The sequence below is a fragment of the Schistocerca gregaria genome, chromosome 5, assembly GCF_023897955.1.
Source record: "Schistocerca gregaria isolate iqSchGreg1 chromosome 5, iqSchGreg1.2, whole genome shotgun sequence".
NCBI classification, from domain to species: Eukaryota; Metazoa; Arthropoda; class Insecta; order Orthoptera; family Acrididae; genus Schistocerca; species Schistocerca gregaria.
The window spans coordinates 258,533,527-258,555,795 of NC_064924.1; the positions used below are offsets into that span (position 1 = coordinate 258,533,527).

General features: G+C 43.0%; 1 protein-coding gene across 1 annotated transcript; it reads right to left on the minus strand.

Annotated features, from left to right (window-relative positions):
* Positions 1 to 727: 727 nt before the first annotated feature.
* On the minus strand, positions 728 to 21,266 carry LOC126272893 (ejaculatory bulb-specific protein 3-like). Its single transcript, XM_049976149.1, has 3 exons — positions 21,156 to 21,266; positions 4,675 to 4,810; positions 728 to 1,089 (listed from the first exon to the last, which is right to left on the minus strand). The coding sequence occupies exons 1-3, from the start codon at positions 21,216 to 21,218 to the stop codon at positions 893 to 895; spliced, it is 396 nt and encodes a 131-aa protein (XP_049832106.1). The 5' UTR covers positions 21,219 to 21,266; the 3' UTR covers positions 728 to 892.
* Between the last annotated feature and the right edge of the window lie 1,003 nt (positions 21,267 to 22,269).

A 22,269-nucleotide genomic window follows, 5' to 3' on the forward strand; every position in this document is an offset into this window, starting at 1 on the left:
ATCCACAAATAGCCTTAACGGTCTCTATATTGAACGACTAAGTACAACAGGCATGGAACTCCATCCCACGAACTCCCGGACCTGTACAACCCAACGCATTGAAGTTCGCATGTTTGTATTCAATATGCTGTCGGTTACACCCGTTATTAATGTACTAGCGTTTACATTAACCTGTGACCTTGCAAAGTTAATCACTTACACATGTTATGTAGACAAATGTATTCCTGGAATTTCCTTAGTCTACGTTAACTAGTTTTTGGTGTTGCGATTTTTTCCATCACTGTACTATGTGACCGACAGCAAGGCTTATTTAAACTTATTCTGAATTTATATGTCGAGACAGTTTCTTATATTCGTCAAACGATTATTTAGTTAAACTTCGGTAGCATACATCATACAGTGCGATTACGCATTCATTTTGTTGTTAAATTTGCGTTTGTCTTGTAACAAGAGGTGGGCTAAGGACTGATAGACTCATGGTTATTCAAGTCACTGTTTTCAATTTAATTTTGTTAATGGGCAATGTACACATAAACTAATAACAATGCTTGTTTCCTCGACTGACTGGTATATTACTTGGTTTCGTCAAATATTAATCATAGAATTTGATGAGTCAGTATGTTGGTTTGGGCCCGAAGAACAGCATTTCATTCTGACAAGAATGACTTTACACCTTTATGGAGGAAATGTAGAACAGGAAACAATATAAGGTATAAGGAAGTCCAAGTAAGATTACAAACGAAATCTTTATTAATTACTTTCGCTTATAACAGCATTTTGATGGCATATTATTCAGAATGAGATGCTGGGAGTACGATGCAGAAACCCTGCGATGTGGGCGATGCTTTTAAGCTGCTGTAGGGAAGTAGAGTACGTATGGAGGGGAGAGCGGTCACACTTTGATCCCATCGGCGGCCCACTTCTGTGCGTACTTGGCCCTGTACTCCTTGCTCGGGTCGTACTTGTCCAGCAGCTTCTTCATCTGCTCCGGGTAGTGCTGCGACACGTGAGCAAAGAAGCTGCCCACCTTCTCCTTCTGTGTCTCTGTGCACTTGGCGCAGTCCGTCTTCACGATCTCGGCCAGCACCGCTGCAGAAGAACATACAGTGATGTAATGACATGATGTTGCAGTATAACGCTCATGTAAACATTATTACCGTATAAGATTTTAAAAATTTATACAAGCAGAATCCAATGCAGGACGCCCTTTACTTGGAGCTGTATATTTTCGATAGAGCGTTCACAGGTAGAAGATAGAGATTGTGATTTTATTGGACAGTAGTTTTATCTGTCACAAAGAGAAGAGTAAATGGACACTTTTCTGGCAAGTGAAAGTATGTACTCGAGCATGGGCTTACGACTATGCTGAAGCCTTTTGCCATCCTCTGATCTCATGTACCTTTCTGTGGCGTCTTATCTAGTTTGTTGTACGAGAGGGAAATCACGACAGACACTCATATCCCACTACACTGTGTGATCAAAAGTATCCGGACACCCCCAAAAGCTGCGCGGGGTAGCCATGCGGTCTGCGGCGTGTTATCGCGGTTCGCGGGGCTCCCCCCTCCCTCGGGCATGGTGTGTGTGTGTGTGTGTGTGTGTGTGTGTGTGTGTGTGTGTGTGTGTGTGTGTGTGTGTGTGTTGTCCTTAGCATAAGTTGATTTAAGTTAGATTAAGTAGTGCGTAAGCCTAGCGACAGATGACCTCAGTAGTTTGGTCCCATAGTCCTTACCACAAATTTCCAATTTACACCCTCCCAAAACACCCGTTTTTCATATTAGGTGCATTGTACTGCCACCTACTGCCAGGTACTCCATATCAGCAACCTCAGTACCCAAGGACACCGTGTAAGAGCAGAATGGGGCGCTTCGTGGACCTCACGGGTTTTGAACGTGGTCAGGTGATTGTGTGTCACTTGTGTCATACGTCTGTATGCGAGATCTCCACACTCCTAGACATCCCTAGGTCTACTGTTTCCGATGTGACAGTGAAGTGGAAATGTGAAGGGACACCTATAGCACAAAAGCCCACACGCTGACCTCGTCCGTTGACTGATAGAGACCGTCGAGAGTTAAAGAGGGTTATAATGTGTAATAGACAGAAATCTATTCAGACCATCACACAGGAATTCCAGGCGGGAGGTGATAAAACTTGGATTTCATTGTCGAGCGCCGTTAAATGCCAAACGACGCCTGCCTTGGTGCAAGGTGCGTAAACATTGGACGCTTGAACCGTGGAAAATCGCTATGTGAAGAGACGAATCACGGTACACAGCGTGGCGATACGTTGGCAGGTGGTGGATATGGCAAATGCCCGGTGAACGGCATCTGCCAGCTTGTGTAGTCGCAACAGTATAATTCGGAGGCAAATGGATCTGAGCACTATTGGACTTAACTTCTGAGGTCATCAGTCCCGTGGAACGTAGAACTACGTAAACCTAATTAACCCAAGGACGTCACACACATCCATGCCCGAGGCACGATTCGAATCTGCGACGTTAGCGGTCGCGCGGTTCGAGGCTGTAGTGCCTAGAACAGCTCTGCCACTCCGGCCGGCAAATTTGGAGGCGGTAGTATTATGGAATAGTCGTGGTTTTCATGGAGGGGGCTTGCACCTCTTGTCGGTTTTCGTGACACTATCACAGCAGACACCTACACTGATGTTTTAAGCACCTCCTTGCTCCCCACTGTTGAAGACCAATTCGGATATGGCGACTGCAGATTTGAACACCATCATAATGCACGGCCTGTGGCGGAGTAGTTACACGGCAATTAACATCCCTGTAATGAACTGACCTGCACTGAGTCCTGACCTGAATCCTATAGAACACCTCTGGGATGTTTTGGAACGCCGACTTAGTGCCAGGCGTCAGCGAGCAACATCGATATCTCTCTTCAGTGCAGCACTCCCTGAAGAATGGGCTTCCGTTCCCCAAGAAACTTTCCAGCACCTGATTGAACGTATGCCTGCGATACTGGAAGCTGTCATCAAGGCTAAGGGTGGGCCAAATTCCAATATTACCGATAAAGGGTGCCTAGAACTTTTAAGTCATTTTCAGCCAGGTATCCGGGTACTCTGGATCACACAGTGTATATAATGTCTTATTTCGGATGCCAAGAGACAACCGAGTCTACGATGGAACCTCATTGGACAGTTGCTAATCAAAATATTAGTGGTGTGATTGTACGGAATGCACAATATCCTTAGAAATAATTAAACAACGCATGATTAGGGATGATGAATTGCTGCTGGTCAGGCGGTCTTGCTCCAACAGGCCGCGATTGTTCGCCAGCGAGATGCGTGTCAAGAACCTTGTTCACGGACGTAAGATGTCACACAAGTACTCCGCGAGGAGCCGAGGTCTAGCTGTAGGAGCCACTGCCCTAGGTACAACCTAGGGCATACTGTACGTTATGAGATGCGGGCGGATAAACAGTAGATGAAATTTGTTCTTGGGGCAAATATGAAACCTGGTACTGATGGATTGTGCGTTATGAACCCGTCAGTTACATGGAATCAACGCAGTCGGATGTGTCGACTAGAAAACGTGGCAAATTGGCGGTAAGGAGCGATCGCTTTTCGACAGGCTCTTGGCAACACCGTGGATTAGATTGCCCAAGCAGTTCGTTTATGAACTCGAGAACCCGAATGTAACCGATAAACCTGGAGAATGACACAACTTGTCAACGTCAATTTATTTCAAAGCGGGGGGGGGGGGGGGGCAGGCTGCTCTGCTGCTGCCATTTTTGGCAGGTACTTTTCTGTCAGAATGTGAGCGAACACTGCGAAATCAATCTGCAGTGAACATATGGAATGGTTTGGGCTGCAAATGGTTCTCTGATGATTTTGGGGTGTTTTCGTAATATGACTCCGGCCCATTACTTTAGGACATAGTAAACACGAACTAGGAAACTGTTTCTTCTACTTCATGAGGAATCTTAAGTAATCTTTCAATCTACCAAAATAGCAACAAGCGTGTTCACATGACTATGAGTATACTTTACAGAATGAGATTTTCAACCTGCAGCGGAATGTGCGCTGACATGAAACTTCCTGGCAGATTAAAACTGTGTGCCAGACCGAGACTCGAACTCCCGAGTTCGAGTCTCGGACCGGCACACAGATTTAATCTACCAGGAAGTTTCATGAGTATACATTCTTGGTCTGACGATAATTTCCCTACCACGTGTCGACTGGCCTACTAAATCACTCGACCTAAACCACACACAAAATGTCTGGGACCATTTGGAGCAGCGGGTGACGCGAAGGAATCAGCTTAGCCACAATCTGGCAGTTATACAGGATCTAATCATCAACATCTAGGTATTTCGCCATGTAATCACTGCTAACACCGAAGCCGCTAGAGCAATTTGTCGATCACATGGAGTAAAAAAATTTGAAGTGGCAGCGAATTAAGTTTAAAGAAGGGGTTAATTCATATCTTCCAGAGTTGATTTTCCGCCTTGAGGACCCAAAGGTAAACCTGTAAACGAGATTACGCATCGCTAACCACTAGCCTTCACTTCAATATGTATTGTCAATCTGCATTCGAAAATACCCACAGCAGTATGGCAGCATGCAGGAACAGTTCTAAGTTAGCAACTCATACGGGAATCATAAATGCAGAGAGACTTCCAAATTATAAACTTCGTTTGTTCTGTACCCTTCTATACATACACTTGAGCAACTTTCCGGCGGGTCTGCAGGCGCCGTCGCCATCCTCGTCCAGACACTGGATCGCGGCCTCAATGCGAGCCTTGTCAGACAGCAGCGCCTTCATGTCCAGCTGGTCGAAAGTATCCGGGTACTTGTCCTGTAAACGATACACACACATTTACTTCAAAGCGTTCTTATGTATGCATAAACCACTACCTACGCCTTTCAATCAAGATCATGATAGTTATTTGGGCAAGATATATACTCGGGTATATTCATGGTGACAGAAGGAAAGAAAATTTGATTTCAACGTTCCGTCGACGCCGATTTCATTAGAAATCGCTGCAAAAACTCGAATTGAACAGAGATACGAAAGGAAATTGACTGGGACCTCTTCAAAGAAATTAACCCAAACGTTGATGACCACGGCTTAAGTATATCACCTTTTACCACTAACCGAAACGTTCTTAGTCTGGGCATCGAACTCAGACACTGCTTAAAATCGCAAAAAAATTTGTCAGTCATGGCGGTCGGATACTTCTTATATTAAGAGTCGGTTTTTTTCTGTCAAACAGTATGGAGGATCTGGCCACGTCTTGCCGTTAAGTAGAAAGATGACCCTAAAAGAGAGGAAAAATGGAACATTGCTATACGATCTTGCGGGACCAAACTGCTGAGGTCATCGGTCCCTAAGCTTACATACTACTTAATCTAACTTAAACTAACTTACACTAAGGACAACATACACACCCATGCCTGAGGGAGGACTCGAACCACCGACGGAGGATGGGGGGAGGGGGGGGGGAGGAGCTGTGCGAACCGTGACAAGACGCCCAAGACCACGCGTCTACCCCGCGTGCAGTCTAAAGGGAGAAGAATGAAAATTATTGGAGGCATAAAGATGCCGAATATAATGGAAACCATAAAGCATATTCAAAGGACCTGTAACATGTAAGTGAAAAAGTGTTGCGATGATCGTTCCATTGACAAATGATTCTGCATTAGCCCGCTTTTCGGATCTCTTGGAGCTGTCACTCAAAGGTGAGGTAACCATGACAAAACAACGGAAAACCAATGAAAGCGTAACATTCTACGAGTCTGAGCGTGGAATATCAGAGGTTTGAACACAATAGAAACGATAGAAAAGCTGAAGAGGTAACTGTAAGGGTACAGCCTGCCTACAGGGTGATTCTTATTAGCTTTCAAAAACATTTAAAGCGACGTAGATGACGCTGAGACAAGTAATTTAATAGAAGACACAAAACGCCGGGAAAACCCAAAAAGTGCATGGCAAACGTTGGAAATGTGACGTCACAAGATAGTGTTCCACGCAGCACGTTCTGGGGTCTGTCGCACCTAATCATCACAATGTTGTTGTTGTTGTTGTTGTCTTCAGTCCTGAGGCTGGTTTGATGCAACTCTCCATGCTACTTTATCATGTGCAAGCTTCTTCATCTCCAAGTACCTTCTGCAACCTACATCCTTCTGAATCTCTTTAATGTATTCATCTCTTGGTCTCCCTTTACGATTTTTACCTTAGATGCTCCCCTCCAATACTGAGATGGTGATCCCTTGATGCGCAGGACATGTCCTATCTACCGATCCCTCCTTCTAGTCAGGTTGTGCCACATTTCTGTTCTCGCCAATTCTATTCAGTACCTCGTAATTAGTTACTTGATCTATCCAACTAATCTTCAGCATTCTTCTGCAGCACACAGTTCCACAGTTGCCATTCTCTTCTTGTCTAAACTATTTATCGTTCATCTTTCACTTCCATTCAGGGCTACACTCCACTTCAGAAAAGCTTTCCCGACACTTCGTCTTCAATCGATGTTAACAAATTTCTCTTCTGCAGAAACGCTTTCATTGCCATTGCCAGTCTACATTTTATATACTCTCTACTTCGACCTTCATCACTTACTTTGCTCAGCAAAAAGCAAACCTCATCTACTACTTTAAGTGTCCCGTTTCCTAATCTAATGACCCACAGCATAACCTGATTTTATTCGACTACATTCCATCTTCCTCGTATTGTTTTTGTTGATGGTCATCTTATATCCTCCTTTCAAGACACTGTCCATTCCGTTCTACTGCTCTTGTAGGATAGGCTAAAACCCTGTCGCACTACCTTCCCAACCACTGCTTCCCTTTCACGCCCCTCGACTCATATAACTGCCATCTGTTTCTGTACAAATTGTAAATAGTCTTTAGCTTCCTGTATTTGACCCCTGCAACTTTCAGAATTTGAAAGAAAGTATTGCAATAAACACTGTCAGAAGCTTTCTCTAAGTCTACAAATGCTAGGAACGTCGGGTCAGTATTTCGTCACGTGTTCCAACATTTCTACGGAATCCAAACTGAACGTCCCCGAGGTCGGTTTCTACGTTTTTCCATTCGCCTGTAAATAATTTGTGTTAGCATTTTGCATCCGTGAATTATTAAACTGATACTTCGGAAATTTTCACACCTGTCAAACGTACTTTCTTTGAATTGGAATTGCTGTATTCCTCTTGACGTCTGAAGGTATTTCGCCTGTCTCATACATCTTGCTCACCAGATGGAAGAGTTTTGTCATGGCTGGCTCTCCAAATGCTATCAGTAGCTCTAACGGAATGTTGTATACTCCCGGGGCCTCGTTTCGACTTAAGTCTTTCAGTGCTCTGTTGAACTCTTCACGCAATATAGTATGTCCCATTTCATCTTCATCTACATCCTCTTCCATTTCCATAATATTGCCCTCAAGTACATCACTATTGTATACATCTTCTATATACTCATTTCCCTTCAACCTTTCGGCTTTCCGTTCTTTGCTTAGAAATTGGTTTTCCATCTCAGCTCTTGATATTCATACAGGTAGTTCTCTATTCTTCAAAGGTCTCTTTAATTCTCGTACAGGCTGTATCTATCTGACCCCTAGAGATACGTGCCTCTACAACCTTACATTTGTAGTGTAAATATCCCTGCCCAGCCATTTTGCACTTCCGGTCGATCTCATTTTTGAGACGTTTGTACTCCTTTCTGTCCGTTTCATTTACTGCATTTTTATATTTTCTCCGTTCATCAGTTTAATTCAATAACTCTTCTGTTACCCAAGGATTTCTACTAGCCCTCCTCTGATCCTCTGCTGTCTTCAATATTACATCTCTCAAAGCTACCCATTCTTCCTCTACTGTATTTGTTTCCCCCGTATTCGTCAGTTGTTCCCTAAAGATCTCTCTTAAACTCTCAAAAACCTCTAGTTCTTTCAGTTTATCCAGGTCCCATCTCCTTAAATTCGCACCCTTTTGCAGATTCTTCAGTTTTAATCTGCAACTGATAACCAACAGATTGTGGTCTGCCCCTGGAAACGTCTTACAATTTAAAATCTGGATCCTAAATCTCTGTCTTACCATTATCTAACCTATCTGAAACCTTCCAGTATCTCTAGGTCTCTTTCATGTATACAACCTTCTTCCATGATTCTTAAACCATGTGTTTCCTATGATTAAGTTATAGTCTTTGCAAAATTCTACCAGACGGCTTCCTCTTTCATTCCTTTCACACATTCCATATTCACCCACTACTTTTCCTTCTCTTCCTTTTCCTACTATCGAATTACAGTCACCCATGACTATTACATTTTCGTCTCCATTCAGTATCTGAATAATTTCTCTTATCTCATCCTACATCTCTTCAATCTCTTCGTCATCTGCGGAGCTAGTGGGCTTATAGACTTGTGCTATTGTAGTAGGCGTGGACTTAGTGTCTATCTTGGCTACAATAATGCGTTCACTATGCTGTTCGTAGTAGCTTACACGTGTTCCTATTTTTTATTCATCATTAAACCTACTACTACATTACCCCTATTTGATTTTGTATTTATAACACCGTATTCACCTGACCAGAGGTCTTATTCCTCCTGCCATCGAACTTCACTAATTCCCACTGCTTATAACTTTAACACATCCATTCCCCTTTTAAATTTTCGAACCTACCTGTCCGATTAATGGATCTGACATTTCACATTCCGATCCGTAGAACGTCCTATTGAGCAGTCCCCACCCGGAGATCCTAATGGGGGACTATTTTATATCCGGAATATTTTGTCCAAGAGGACGCCATCTCATTTAATCGTATAGTAAAGCTTCATTACCTCTGGAAAAATCACCGCTGTAGTTGCCCCTTGCTTTCAGCCGTTCGCAGTACCATCACAGCAAGGCCGTTTTGGTTAATTTTATAAGGCCAGATCAGTCAATCATCGAGACTGTTGCCCCTTAAACTACTGAAAAGGCTGCTACCATCCTTCAGGAACCACACGTTTGCCTGGCCTCTCAACAGATACCCCTCTGTTGTGGTTGCACGTGCGGTGTTCCTATCTGTACCGCTAAGGCACGCAGGCCTCCCCACCAACGGCAAGGTCCGTGGTTCATGGGGGGTGAATCATCTCAATAAAAGTTAACTATTCACGACGGTGTGGCTCCGGACCTCAGGGGTCGAATCTTCCGTCTGGCAGGCAGTTTATCTTTCCTTGCGTGGGGTAAAGATGTGTTTACAGTGAGGTATTAATTTATTTATCAGTCTCACGACCTCTGCTTGTTTATTGCAAAGTATTTCACAGTAAAAATTTACTGCATTGCGTCAAAAGTAATTGAGTACAAGCATCCGAATTTCGGCGTTACCACTAAATGAATTTTGTTTTCATTACTAAATAACACCTGTAAATAAGAAAAGAAGAGACGAAAGAAAAGAAATAGTAAATAAGACCAGTTTATGCCTGGTTACAGCGAGGACAATAATTTTCTAACTTCTATGTTTACAACGGATCACTTACAGAAGGCGGGCGAAATTCATACCGTTTCCTTGAAAGCAAGAATCGCATCACCAAATCATTTCTTCATGGACACGCTTGAAAATAATCTCCTCATTTTGTATGAGACGTCTCATGTTTAATTTTTGTCACCCCCTTTTGGAGTATAATCCGACATTTCACCGCTGATGTGTCACATGAAATTACTTGTCTCGACACCATCGGCGTCACTTTGGGTTTTTTAAACGATAATTAAAAATCATCTAGTACGGTGGAGATCCGTATATGAAGTGGAAAGTATATAGGGATTTGTAATCAGACGAGTGCGTGGTTATATCAACAGCGCAGTAAGTGGCGTAAGCAAAGTAGGGTTCGTCATGAGTAAAATGGTGGGGCAGATAGCGAGTAACTGAGAACAGTTTTGTGTTAAGGCTATTCTCACCAGAAACGACGGAAAACCGCCTCCACAGAAGTAAATATACTGACATCACAAGCAAAGGATGAAGAGACGTAGGAAATATATGACGATAGTGAACTCGTAACCCAGTATTAAAAATCTAAAGAACGTGGATAATTGAAACGCTATAACAGAGGAGAGAACTTAAGACAGGTGCTGAAAAATACGGGATAGGTAGTAGAGCAGAGAGAGACTGAGTTCTGCAACAAATTTCAGCTAGTAATAACGAATCTTTTGTTCAGAAATCACAAGAGGAGGAGGTATACTAGAAAACGGCCTGGAGACATTCGAAGACTTCAGTTGGCTGCATATTTGTCAAACAGGGATTTCGAAATCTCTTCCTGCAGCAGTACCTAAGCACTGTGCAGACTGTTCATAGAGACGCGTACGCATTATACAAGAGCATTATTGGTTACAAAATGGCACTCTGTTACCCTCCTGTTAGAGGTAACGCATGTAGACGCAGGATGTTTGTGACGTACCATCGCCCCGTCATAGTTATCTCCAACACTACCGGCTGTGCCCTCCGAGGACTCCCTACGCCATGACGCCGCTAGTGGAACCTATCCAAGGTCGCTACCATAGTCACCGACGATGGTAATGCTAGCTAGTGCAGAGCTGCGACTCATCTGAAAACAGTGCGTTGTCATTCTTCAGCAGTCCATACTTTCCGCTCACGATACCACTCCAAACACAGATTGTATTGTAGCGTTGATGGCAGCCTATGCGTGAGGTGGTAGTCCACTATTTCGCTGCTGCCAGTCTACAACCAACGATGCTGGATTGATGCAGAGTTGCGAAGGGAATCTGTGACTTGTTCAAGGATGGCAGGCGCAGATGTTCAGGGGTTATAATGCGATTGGTGCAAAATCCTTCTCCGATCCTCACTTGCGATGGTCATACGTCGGCATCCGGGACATTGAGGACTACACTTGTCCTCAGGTCCAACATCGGAGCACAGTCATATCCAACTGTTTCACAAATGCAGTTACAGCACGATTACGCCAAGCTGCCAAATGGAGACCATTAATGAGGCTCCTTTCCATTTCTGTCAGGCGCGCATAACATTGTCTCACACGAGTACAAAACGTCTCTGTGCCTTTCACAGTAGTTATTCAACACCTCATGCTGTTCACGCATTTTACATACCCTACAAACCAGGCAAAACTTTTAACAAAAACGACAACTAATGCACCGTGGTGGTTGGTCTATCCGTCTCAGAATATTGCCACTAATCATTTACATATCCGCTGATGTTTCAAAATGGTTGAAATGGCTCCTAGCACTATGGGACATAACTTCTAAGGTCATCAATCCCCTAGAATTTACAACTACTTAAACCTAACTAACCTAAACACCCATTCCCCATGCGGGATTCGAACCTGCGACCGTAGAGGTTTCGCGGTTCCAGACTGTAGCGCCTAGAACCGCTCGGTATCCGCTGATGGTGTGTACTTCTTCCGAGCTACATTGACATACAGTGATACTTCGTAGCAATTGACGGAAAGTCGTCGAGTAAAGCAGAAGTTATTTCTGGTCTACATCGAGAAAGTTCAAAGAAAAGTAGCACGTAGTGTACTATCGAGAGATAGGGGAGAGAGAGTGTCACTGAGATGATGCTAGATCTGCGGTGGACATAATTAAAACAAAGGCATTTTTCTATGAGGCGGAAACTTTACACGGAATTTCAAACCGAGCAAGGTGGCGCAGTCGTTAGCACACTGGACTCGCATTCGGAGGACGACGGTCCGATTCCGCGTCCTGCCATCCTTATTGAGACTTTCCACGATTTCCGTAAATCACTCCAGGCAAATGTGGGAATGGTTCTTTTGAAAGGGCACGGTCGACTTCCTTCCCTAATCCAATGGGACCGATGGCCTCGGCGTTTAGTCCCCTCCCCCACATCAACCAATCAACCGACGTAATTTCAGTAAAAAAAAATTCTCCTTCGAACGCGAAAACATTTTCTTGGCGCCGAAGTACACAGGGAGAAACAATCATCATAATAAAACAAGGGATATCAGAACTGACAAGCGCTGTTCCACATTTGAGTAGTAGAGAATTATTGTGAAGGTGGTTCTATGAACCCTCTGCCAGGAACTTAAGTGTGATCTGTAGGGTATTTCTGTAGATGTAGGTATAACCATGCCTTCTGGGGACTTCACTCTTTTTACCAGGGGTGTATATGGAAAATTTTGGATGGACAGTAGGCACGATAATGACGCATGGTTTTCACTGTGACGTAGCTCATAAAAGGAAACATCTTCATAGACTACAAAACTATTGATAATGATAATGTTACACGATCGATCCTCGTGAAAATTCAGATAGCTGTACAGATGGCTAGCGATCATTTGTTAGAAACGAAAAAATGAACTGTAATTGAATTTGAACTGGCACTCCTGGGAATGACGCGTGTGCAGAGGTTAAGATACCGCAGTGACCACTACACCGACAGACCTATGTTCGATTTCTGTTTACAATAGCTCAACCAATATGCACAACGGTGAAACTATTTTGCACTGAGTAAATGGCCCAACTAAGTGACATTTACACCAAATTTCGTAAACAAACACGCGCACTATGACAGGATGTCTTATCTAAGAAAAATTTGTGATCTACATCTAAATTAAACTCAATAAAATGAATAAGTGGTCCTATGAAACATTTCACTCAAGACTTAGTACTACCGTAATTTTAAAACATAAGGCATCCCTCTAGACTTGCAACAGGCAGTGTAAAACTACTTGTTGCTGGGCGTCATGTTCTGAAGAGAGACATACACATTTTTTTGTGTCCAACCAGCGTAGATTTCCTTTCATGAAATCTGTTGGGTGCCAATAATGAATTGTTGACTTTAATTGGTAATGTAATGTATTCAACCAGTGTACCATCTGTTTAGGCAGTGTGCATCAGAACGAAAGTTTCGATGTTGACGTGAGTGACCAATCGAGGAAAAACGTCAGAACTGATGTACACTCTGTTTATTGCTGTGTTTAAACTGGTTCCAGAGATAATGCCTCTAATGTCAGCTAAGATACGAGGCTATTTTTTTATATCTCTTACTTTAGCGTATTTCCAGATTACAAATTTAAAATAGTTCACAGTAACATTTAAGCGATCCAGCGTAAACTGTTAAAAAGTTCAAGATGAGATTCATTGCTCGTTGGTACTGAAGAATGCAGTTCCTTGTGAAGGCAGCAGGAGTCATGATATAACTCAGATTCTCACTTCCTGCATCGAATTTCATTTTTCATCGCTCTTGAACAAAATACAATAGTGTTAAGTCTGGAGAGCTTGCTGGTAAAACTACGATTTCCTATCCCTGACAGTGTTGAGAGGTTCTCTCACATGTTTATTGGATTGGCATGAACCTCCAACATGCTGGAAATACCTCGCATTCCGCACATCTGTCAGACTGTAGCCTATCTGCTCAGCCATATAGCTCCCAAAAATGAGTCATTGACAAGGCACTGGACATATACTCCAATGGAACAGAGCTTCTCCGGTCATTCTTCGTTGCTTCTTTGAATCACCTAAGGTAAATATCTCAAAATACATCAAATCTAAGTATTTACTTCTGGGTACTTGCTGTCCCGCCTAAATTTTCTGACCCATTCTCGGATGAAAAGAGAAAAAGACAACTGACGCTAAGCCTCCTCAATAGCTCTTAACGTCTCCAATTTTCCTTTCGTTGTTCTGTAGCGGCACTATCTTTTAATATGGAATAAGGTTAGATTCGGTGCAATATTTCTGAGTGCACAGGTTACAACCAGGTGTGGGCCTGTTGACAGTAAGTGACGCTACCAGCGGTTGCAAAGGAGACTGGAGGCGACCTACTGAAAAGAGTAGACGCAGCAGTGTGCATGGCGCAAGTTACAGGCAGAAGGGGCCCACTGGCCCAACCCAGGTGTTATGAGCACATGACTTGGAGTGGTGGGTTAGCAAAATACAGGCGCATAGCGGCGTATAAACAAGTGCCAGTTCACTAACAAGGCATTCAAGTGTAACAGCTCTCCTTCTGGATGGCAGCAGCAGATGGGGCGCCAGCGTCCAGTCCATGGCAGGTCGCTTGTTCGACACACTGAAGCCAATGCAGTGTCTACAGCCAGCAAGCTGTGGGCCACACCACGGTTCGCTACTGCGGGCAGTCTTGTTGGCTCCCAACAGACGCCAGAAGCATCCCGAAGCGAGGGCCGCAGATTCAGACACCAGATCGCAGGTGATGGTTGTTGCCGCGATCTTAGCTACGCCCGCGAGGAAGTACACCGCAGGCCGCCTTGCAGCTCCCAGCGGGTGGTGCTGAGGTGGCAGGGACAGAGACTGCTGAGGCAACTGCTGGCTCATCCTGAAGTCGTCACTACTCTGCAGCCGTACAAGGCCACAGCTATGCATTGCACAGGTCGCTGAGGCAGCCATTCCGCGCCTAGCTGTTTCATAGACTGCGAAGTGGTGTCCTCAGCATTGCGGAACCTGGTGACGCAGACCGAGAGGGACGGGGGCATTGTAGCTGGAAATAATAAATCGCTTGGGAAACTCGGACGAGTTTTAATACGCCGCATCCTAACAGCCTCCACCACAAGCCAACATCTACATTTGGAAGTGACGGCTACAGTTCTTTCGCAAGATGTAATAAGCTGTCTGAGTCCCTTTTGAAGGCTCATTCTTGAAACAGTGTTAATGAATCCCACCGTGTTACATGAGGCTTCTTACACAGTATCTGCTACGGCCATACCCCTTCTGCATCTTCGCCCAGTTTAATTTGTTCATGAGTACCATCGTCAGTAATGTAATCATCTAGCTTACGTAGTTATTGAAGTCCAGTTTTTCTCGAACATCATTTACTAGCATGAACTTCCCCTGATTCTAAAACATGGTAATTATACACATATTTTTGATGCCAGTGAAACGAAATTTGCCATGATACTGGAACACTCAACACAGTTTTATTTTCGAGTAAGCAGTATTGTGACAGCGATTTGAAGGTTACATGTATCATAAAAAGTACTCTGTTTTGATAAGGATTGTTGATAGTTTTATGTTGGAGCACTCAGTTAAAGTGGAACAAATCTATTAGATCGCCCTTTCACACTCTAAGCAAAAACCCATTGATGCACAGTCTGCAATATGATGTACAAATCCTGGTATGGTAAATATTTTCAGAACAGGAATTTACTAGACAAGATGACTGGTATAGGGAGTAGGAGGTACGGTACACGATGCACATGAACTGCATAGAAGTGTCGGAACAACTTTCATACCACATTGGAAGTTCAAATGAAGTGTATGTATAAGACACTGCTTAATGTTCTCATTCTTATCGAAATGGACATTAATTAATACGAAAGATTTTGGTGTTCGTAGAGAAATAGAGTGGATGACAGATCCATATCATCTATTCATTCAGTTTCTTTTCAATACTTATGAACATAAAGACAAAAGAGCTCTACAATTACTTAGTAATCACAACGTTCACAGGTACACTATTTGAGGAAGGTGTCAAGAAATCAGCCACAATAATCTGGCACTTAGACTGGTCGCAACGTTCCGTTTTTGCTATCACACTGAATATCGCCTGTGCACAATTTATTTCCGTTCCGAATGCATTTTGCTGGTTTTTTCATAATGAAGATGAGGTAAAACATGGCGATACCATCTTCGGTGTTTGAATGATCTAGAATGAAATAGTGGAATAACCTGTAAAGATAGGTAGCTAATAGAACTGATAAACGACAAAGGAAACACACGAGTGTCGGAATGTACCTGTGATAGTCGAATTTCGGAAGATGGGAAACAGTGTCAAGTAATATATTCGAAGCGTACAGATGTAGCAGAATAAAAGTTACTTCGACAGGAAGAGTTCTTCTGGACTCAAATATTAAGAAGAATTTTAGGACAGTGTTCCTGAAACTCAATTCTAATGTCTAAAAGAAATATAAATTAGGTTAGACTCTTATTCATGCTCCTACAACACAAATACAATAGAAAATTATGAATTTAAATAGGACATTCATCGGTGCAGTGGTACACATACCTAGCGACATGCGAGACATAAATACAACGAACATGGAAAGACTGTTAGTTGTCTTTCCACTCTGTTAAAGGTTAAAGTGTGGTTTGCACGATACTGAAAAGATTGTATCGAGACAGAAATTTGTTATCAGATCACGACTGTTCTAGTTTCGGCCTTCGTCGGTACATGTTGAATTAAATGTTCGAGCAATATGTGAATTAATTATTAAAAACAGTCTTAATGCTATTAAGACTGTTTTTGAATAATTTATTAATCATACTAATCACTGCTTCATCTCCACAACCATGTTGTCAAAAAATATGAAAATTCTCTGTGCGACGTCAGTTGTCCAAATTCATATGACTTAGGTAAAGAACTTGCACTGCATGTCAAAAACTGCGAAGCACTCAGAGGACATGGTCGGATATCAATGTAACTTCGTACACATGGATAGTATCAGCAGGTATATACATGATCAGAGTTGCAATTCCCTGCCAGAGGTTGAAAGGCCATGAACGTACATCAGTTCCGTTCAACTTAAGTGTTGTTATCAGGCCTGGTAATGTATGGAAGGGGTTTTAACAGAGTCAAATTTCGTTTAACCACTGTGAACGATACGAGAATGTCGCATACATGAGTGAGACACCGTTATCAGCACCTGACAGAAAGGTGCCTCATTGTAATATTCATTTGGGCTTCTGGTCGAATCATGCAACATCCAAATACATGAGGCAAATTGACCATGATAGTTGCACGATGTTAGACCGTGTGCTAGTCCGAGAGCATTCATACTCGTTGATAAGGTTCCGATCGACCACATCAGAAGGGAGGATCACCGTGTTGTGCATCAGTCAACTCGTAACACCATGATATCCACACCTGCGTTGGGAGAACAAGTTATGGACTCAGTACGACATTTTGTGTCGTCCCACGCCTCTGGTTGCGGAGAGGCAGCAGCTGGACTAGGGTTCAAATGGTTCAAATGTCTCTGAGCACTATGGGACTTAACATCTGAGGTCATCAGTCCCCTACAACTTAGAACTACTTAGACCTAACTAACCTAAGGACATCACACACATCCATGCCCGAGGCAGGATTCGAACCTGCGACCGTAGCGGTCGCGTGTTTCCAGAGTGAAGCGCTTAGAACCGATCGGCCACACCGCTGGACTAGGGAATCACTGTCCCATGTGTAAGGTACCGTTAACACTACAGTACAAACGGCTGCCTTTCTACAGCTGTGCTGCGACGAGGAAGCATGGACTACTAATGAATGGCGTTGCACTGCGTTCAGTGTTGACTCACGGTTCTTTGCTACCCTAGATCCCAGATGACCTTCGTCGGCGACTATGGTGGCGACCTGGACAGAGAACCCATTCTTTTTATGGAGAGGCGCAGCGGTGTTACTCCTGGAGTCATGGTGTGGGAAGCTATTGGGTAATACTTAAGAACATGGCAGGCAATGTCAGCACAACGCTGTGTCACGAAAATTGTTCGTGTTACTACTCATGCCACAGTATCGTGGTGCCATTTTTCAACAGGACAATGCTAGTCCATCCATAGCACACGTCTTTTGGAAGTGTCTGCATGATGATCAGGTACTCCAACGGTCATCTTCGATCTCTTCCAAGTAGAACATGTGTGTCACCATCTCGTATGTCGAGTCAATTTCAGTGCCAATACCCAGATTATCGAGGTCCAGTTACAGTAGCCGTGGACCAGTGTGTCTCCAGAGAGGATACAACAGTTTTATGACGACCTCTCCAACCGAATTAGTGCACGGATCCAGGCCAGAGAGGTTGTAACGTCATACTGATACGTGAGCTAATATTGCCAAGTTCCTTGTAGGTGTGAATCAGTGATGTAATCACTGCAAGAATATCACATACGTCCTCTACCAGAGAAGTTTCATTTCATTCCCCCGTCTTTCTCTGGGTGCTACAATTCTGTTGTCAGACAATGTATTTAGCTGCTCTGTCGGCATATAGGTACTCATTTACCAATGGCAAATTTTAAAGACTACACTTGTGCAGAACTGTTTTTGACGCGTAAATTTACATGTATCATTTCAGATTTACCCACAGAGCAGATAGTGCCACTTTGTGATGAACCAATGACGTTTAGGTTGAGCCAAATGTTTACAGCTGTGCGTAGCAACAGTTTTTAACGTATAATCTGCTCTAAGTAAGAAAAAGAATTTATATCTTTGTGACTTTTTGAAAACATTACACAAAGATTCTTCAGCAAATGCAAAACAGTAATTACGTGACCACGATGTGGTGCAATCGTTCGCCCGTCCATACGACCTATGACAAGAGCTTATAACTTTACAGTGGATCTGAAATTGCGATACGTGAATTAAAATTGAATTAATTTGAATTTCAAAGTTCAAAACTGGAAAGAGATTACCGTAAAGAAAATGAAATGTAAAAAAGTAAATATCAAGTAACTAGTACAACTGGAGGAAACACTGCCTCCTAAAGTGATCAATGTTGGAATTACAGATGATTCTGACGTATTTTCTGAAAATACAAAAATGCAAATCTCCTGCATTGAAGTCGACTCAGTTTTTTTTAAGAATCTCTGTAAAGAAAACTAAATTTCTTTGTGGTATTATACATGCAAGAAACCTTTCGACAACAGCAAATATGCAGACACATGTGTGAAATTTCAGAAGCGTTGCAGATACTTTAGAATATTGTTGAGAAAGATGTGTCCACAGATAATTGGCAGCAGTTTCCATAGTAGCAAGTGGAAGCCTGATACGTAGCTGTAAATCATGATCACATCTCCAGTTGCAAAATGAGTATTGTTGACAAATCGCAACCCTTTTCGATCTCATGGCCGGCCATTTTAGGTTCAAATCTATGTTCCCTATCATGTTCACATTTATCCGTTTGACAATGTTCATCTACGAGTCCCAGTCATGATTTACCAACAGATATGAATTGTTAATAAACTACTGGAAAGTACAACTTAAAAGAATGACTAAAAAATAGGAAACCCGATGCCAAGATATTAACTGAATGAATTTCAACTCCTCTCTCTCCCGAACAGGGCATGGAGGCCCAAGGGTACCGACCGGTCCCCGTGTCATCCTCAGTCCATATGCGTCACTGGATGCGGATACGGAGGATCACGTGAGCAGCTCAGCGCTCTCCCAGCCGCATGTCAGTTTCCGAGACCGGAGCCGCTACTTCCCAATCAGGCAGCTCCTCAGTCTGCCTCACAAGGGTTGAGTGCACCCCGACTGCCAACAGCGCTCGGCAGTGCGGATGGTCACCCATCCCAATGTTAGCCCAGTTCGAAAGCGCCTAACTTCGGTGATATGACGGGAACCGTTGTTGCTACTGCGGCCAGGCCGTTGGCGATTGAATTTTAAGCAAATGTAATTAATTCCTGTTCGTTATACCGATTCTTGAGTATTCCTAATCAGTCTGGGACCCTATCACGTCGCAGTCGTAGACAAAATAGTGGCGAGGCAACGCAGATATCGTTTAGAAGACGTAAAAGCATTACAACGTTTTTAAACAGACTTTAGTGGCAGGCTCTTCTACAGAATTGTTGTGCATCACAGAAAGGTTTACTGTTGAAACTCAGAGAGCGCACGAGATGAGTAGTCTAACACACTATTTCCTAACATATAAATCTCGTACAATTGCGATGACAAGACAATGGAAGAAATTAAAACTCAAATGGAGACTTAAATCTATTCATCTCATGAACGATTCACATATGGTACAAGGAGAAAGGTACAAGATATACCCTCCGCTACACATCTTGGGGTGGGGTACGGTATACTGATATTCACGTACATAAGATGTAATTACAACCGTAGCTGTTATGTCCACCAATAGATAAATGATCAAGAAAGTCATTTAACATCATAGAGATGCAATCGCCAAGAAACGGCCAATTAATGACGAAACCAATAACTAACACATTGGCTGGATCTGCACGGGAATACTTTAGTGTAGGTGGTAATTTTTTTATTCATCACTCTTTCAAGCATATTACACTCGTGAAAACATCATATCAGAGAGCGAGAATAGTAATTTCAATCAGGGACGTAGTGTTAACAATTAACTACGAAAAGCAAGAACCCATGACACATTCGTTGAAGATAACGTTGGCTTCACCAACGCACCATCAAACTGTCACCTACCATTGTAACATAGACGTGGAGGTACGCAGTGGACCGGAATCGATAGTCTCACTATGTGTCTCATCAGTGACTTTAACTAAAGAAAGATATAAATTGAGTCTGTCACCAAACCTCGATAAAACAGTGCATAAACATACAATATATTGAACAGTGAAGTAAACTTATACATCACGATTCAGAAGATCGAAAGTACAGCAGCTGTATCGTGGTAGGAATTGCACTTTTCATCTCTACTAATTCTTTACAGGTCACGCATACAACCCCATACAAGACGTAATTCGCTTAACTGACTGAGAGCACTAATAGATAAACATATGACTAATAAGGGACACGATCCATCGCGCCACTCAGAACTAACGAAGTTGTCAGCGAAGTGCACGAACAACAGTTACAGATGAAATGCTAATTAAAAATTTTCGACCTACAAATGCAATGATTGACGTCAAGCTTTAAAGAAAACACCTACAGTCGGCATTGTTCAGTAGGTCCAATAGCTGTAATTAAAAGTTGAGCATAAAGTAATATACATTAGTTATATATGGTGTTGTATTGTCGTGAATGAAAACAGTGATCCAGAATCTACAGAATTTATTTATTTCATTACATTAAAGGATCACAATAAACTTTTCAGCAGACCATCAGTTTCGATCCATGAAGACCATCTTCAGATTGAAACAGACGAACCCTTCTTTTATTCTAATATAATTAAAGCACAGAGGTATCGTCATAAGATATAAACGAAGTTATGACGACGCTAGCCTTAATCACACTGGGAAGATGCAAGGCTTCTTCTGTTTTAGTCTGATTTGAAGATAGTCATTATGGATCGAAATCGATAGTTTTACTATGTTTGTGATCAGTGAGTGGAATTAAAGAAAGACACAGATTAGTGTAATGCAAAGAAAGATAATAAACGTATAGCAGACAATAGTATAGGTTATGTAGTATAGAACTGAATACGCAAATAATTTAATACGGACGCTTAATTAGTCATGTAATTTACGGTTTTAGTAAATAGCAATACAATTAGTGAACGTAATGCAGCAGGATGAAGTCAACCACAGTGACGCTGCGGCGTTTACCTGGGCGGCAGCCAGCGCGGCCAGCAGCGCGAGCAGAGAAAGTGCGTGCGAGAGGCGGAGCATGGTGGCGTCTGGTGGTGTGGCGGTACTGCGGCGGCGCGCTCTCTATATATACACACAAGGCGACTGAGCGCCTGCGCAGCCGCCTGCAGCCGCGCAGCAGCCAGCACGCATCCGGGAGGCAGGTGTACGTGTGGCATAGCTCTGCCGCGCCTCTGCACGCCCACTTCTCCTCGTCCACTGCTCCTTCGACCAGCCGGTCGCCACGTGGTGATCAAGGACGGGTATTGGCACCGTAGCCTGACATCGTATGTGGCGAAGTTCAATGTACAGCCTAGGATATTCCAGTGAACACCAGCTGGTATTAACTGTTGACGGAGGAGAAGAGACAAAATGTGTAACAAAGCACCAAGTATTTGGGGAAGCACTTTTCGGCATTCCACAAAAAGGTGTAATAGCGATGGTATATCATATACGTTCTTGGTATCGTGTAGTCATTTAAGATGCAAGACAGTTTTCGGGTTATGAGATCTCTTTGCAGTAGGGCAAAGGCTTTGGTAAAGCCTATGAACACTGTGTAGAACATTTGTTTTGTTTTGTTGCGCTTCGTCGATGTTGTTTAGAAGAAGTCTGACTGCCGTAAGTGTTGATCTTCCAGATCTGAAACCAATTTGTTCGTTCTGGGATACAATTGTCGACAGAGGCTCGGATTTTTTGTGTTATTATCTTTGAAAACATCTTCAATTGAGTGTTTTCCAGGGCTATGCATCTAGACTTGTTTGAGTCCATTGGGTCTCCTCTACATTTGTAGAGTACTTTTATTGTCTAGTGTCTCCATTGTGTCGGAATTCTTCCAAGTTCCTGGCATTTGTTAAATAGTTTGGTCCATACGTGTTGGAGGGCCTCTTTTGCATCATTTATATGTTCATTATATATATTATCCCGTCCTGCTGCTTTCTTGTTCATCAGTGCTTTCATTACTTCTTTCACATCTTCTTCATTTAGAGGTTCCCATATATTATCTTTTTCCTTAGTTTGATGTTGTTTCTCTTTCTTTAGGGGTTTTGTGATTCCTCGTTTGTTCAGTGTCTTACTGAAGTGGTCTTCCCATTCC

Coding starts and splice junctions, on each gene's coding strand:
- LOC126272893 (XM_049976149.1), bottom strand. CDS start 21,218: ATGCTCCGCCTCTCGCACGCACTTTCTCTGCTCGCGCTGCTGGCCGCG. Junction 4,811..21,155: donor CCGCGCTGGCTGCCGCCCAG/GTAAACGCCGCA, acceptor TATCGTTTACAG/GACAAGTACCCGGATACTTT. Junction 1,090..4,674: donor CGCCGGAAAGTTGCTCAAGT/GTATGTATAGAA, acceptor GTTCTTCTGCAG/CGGTGCTGGCCGAGATCGTG.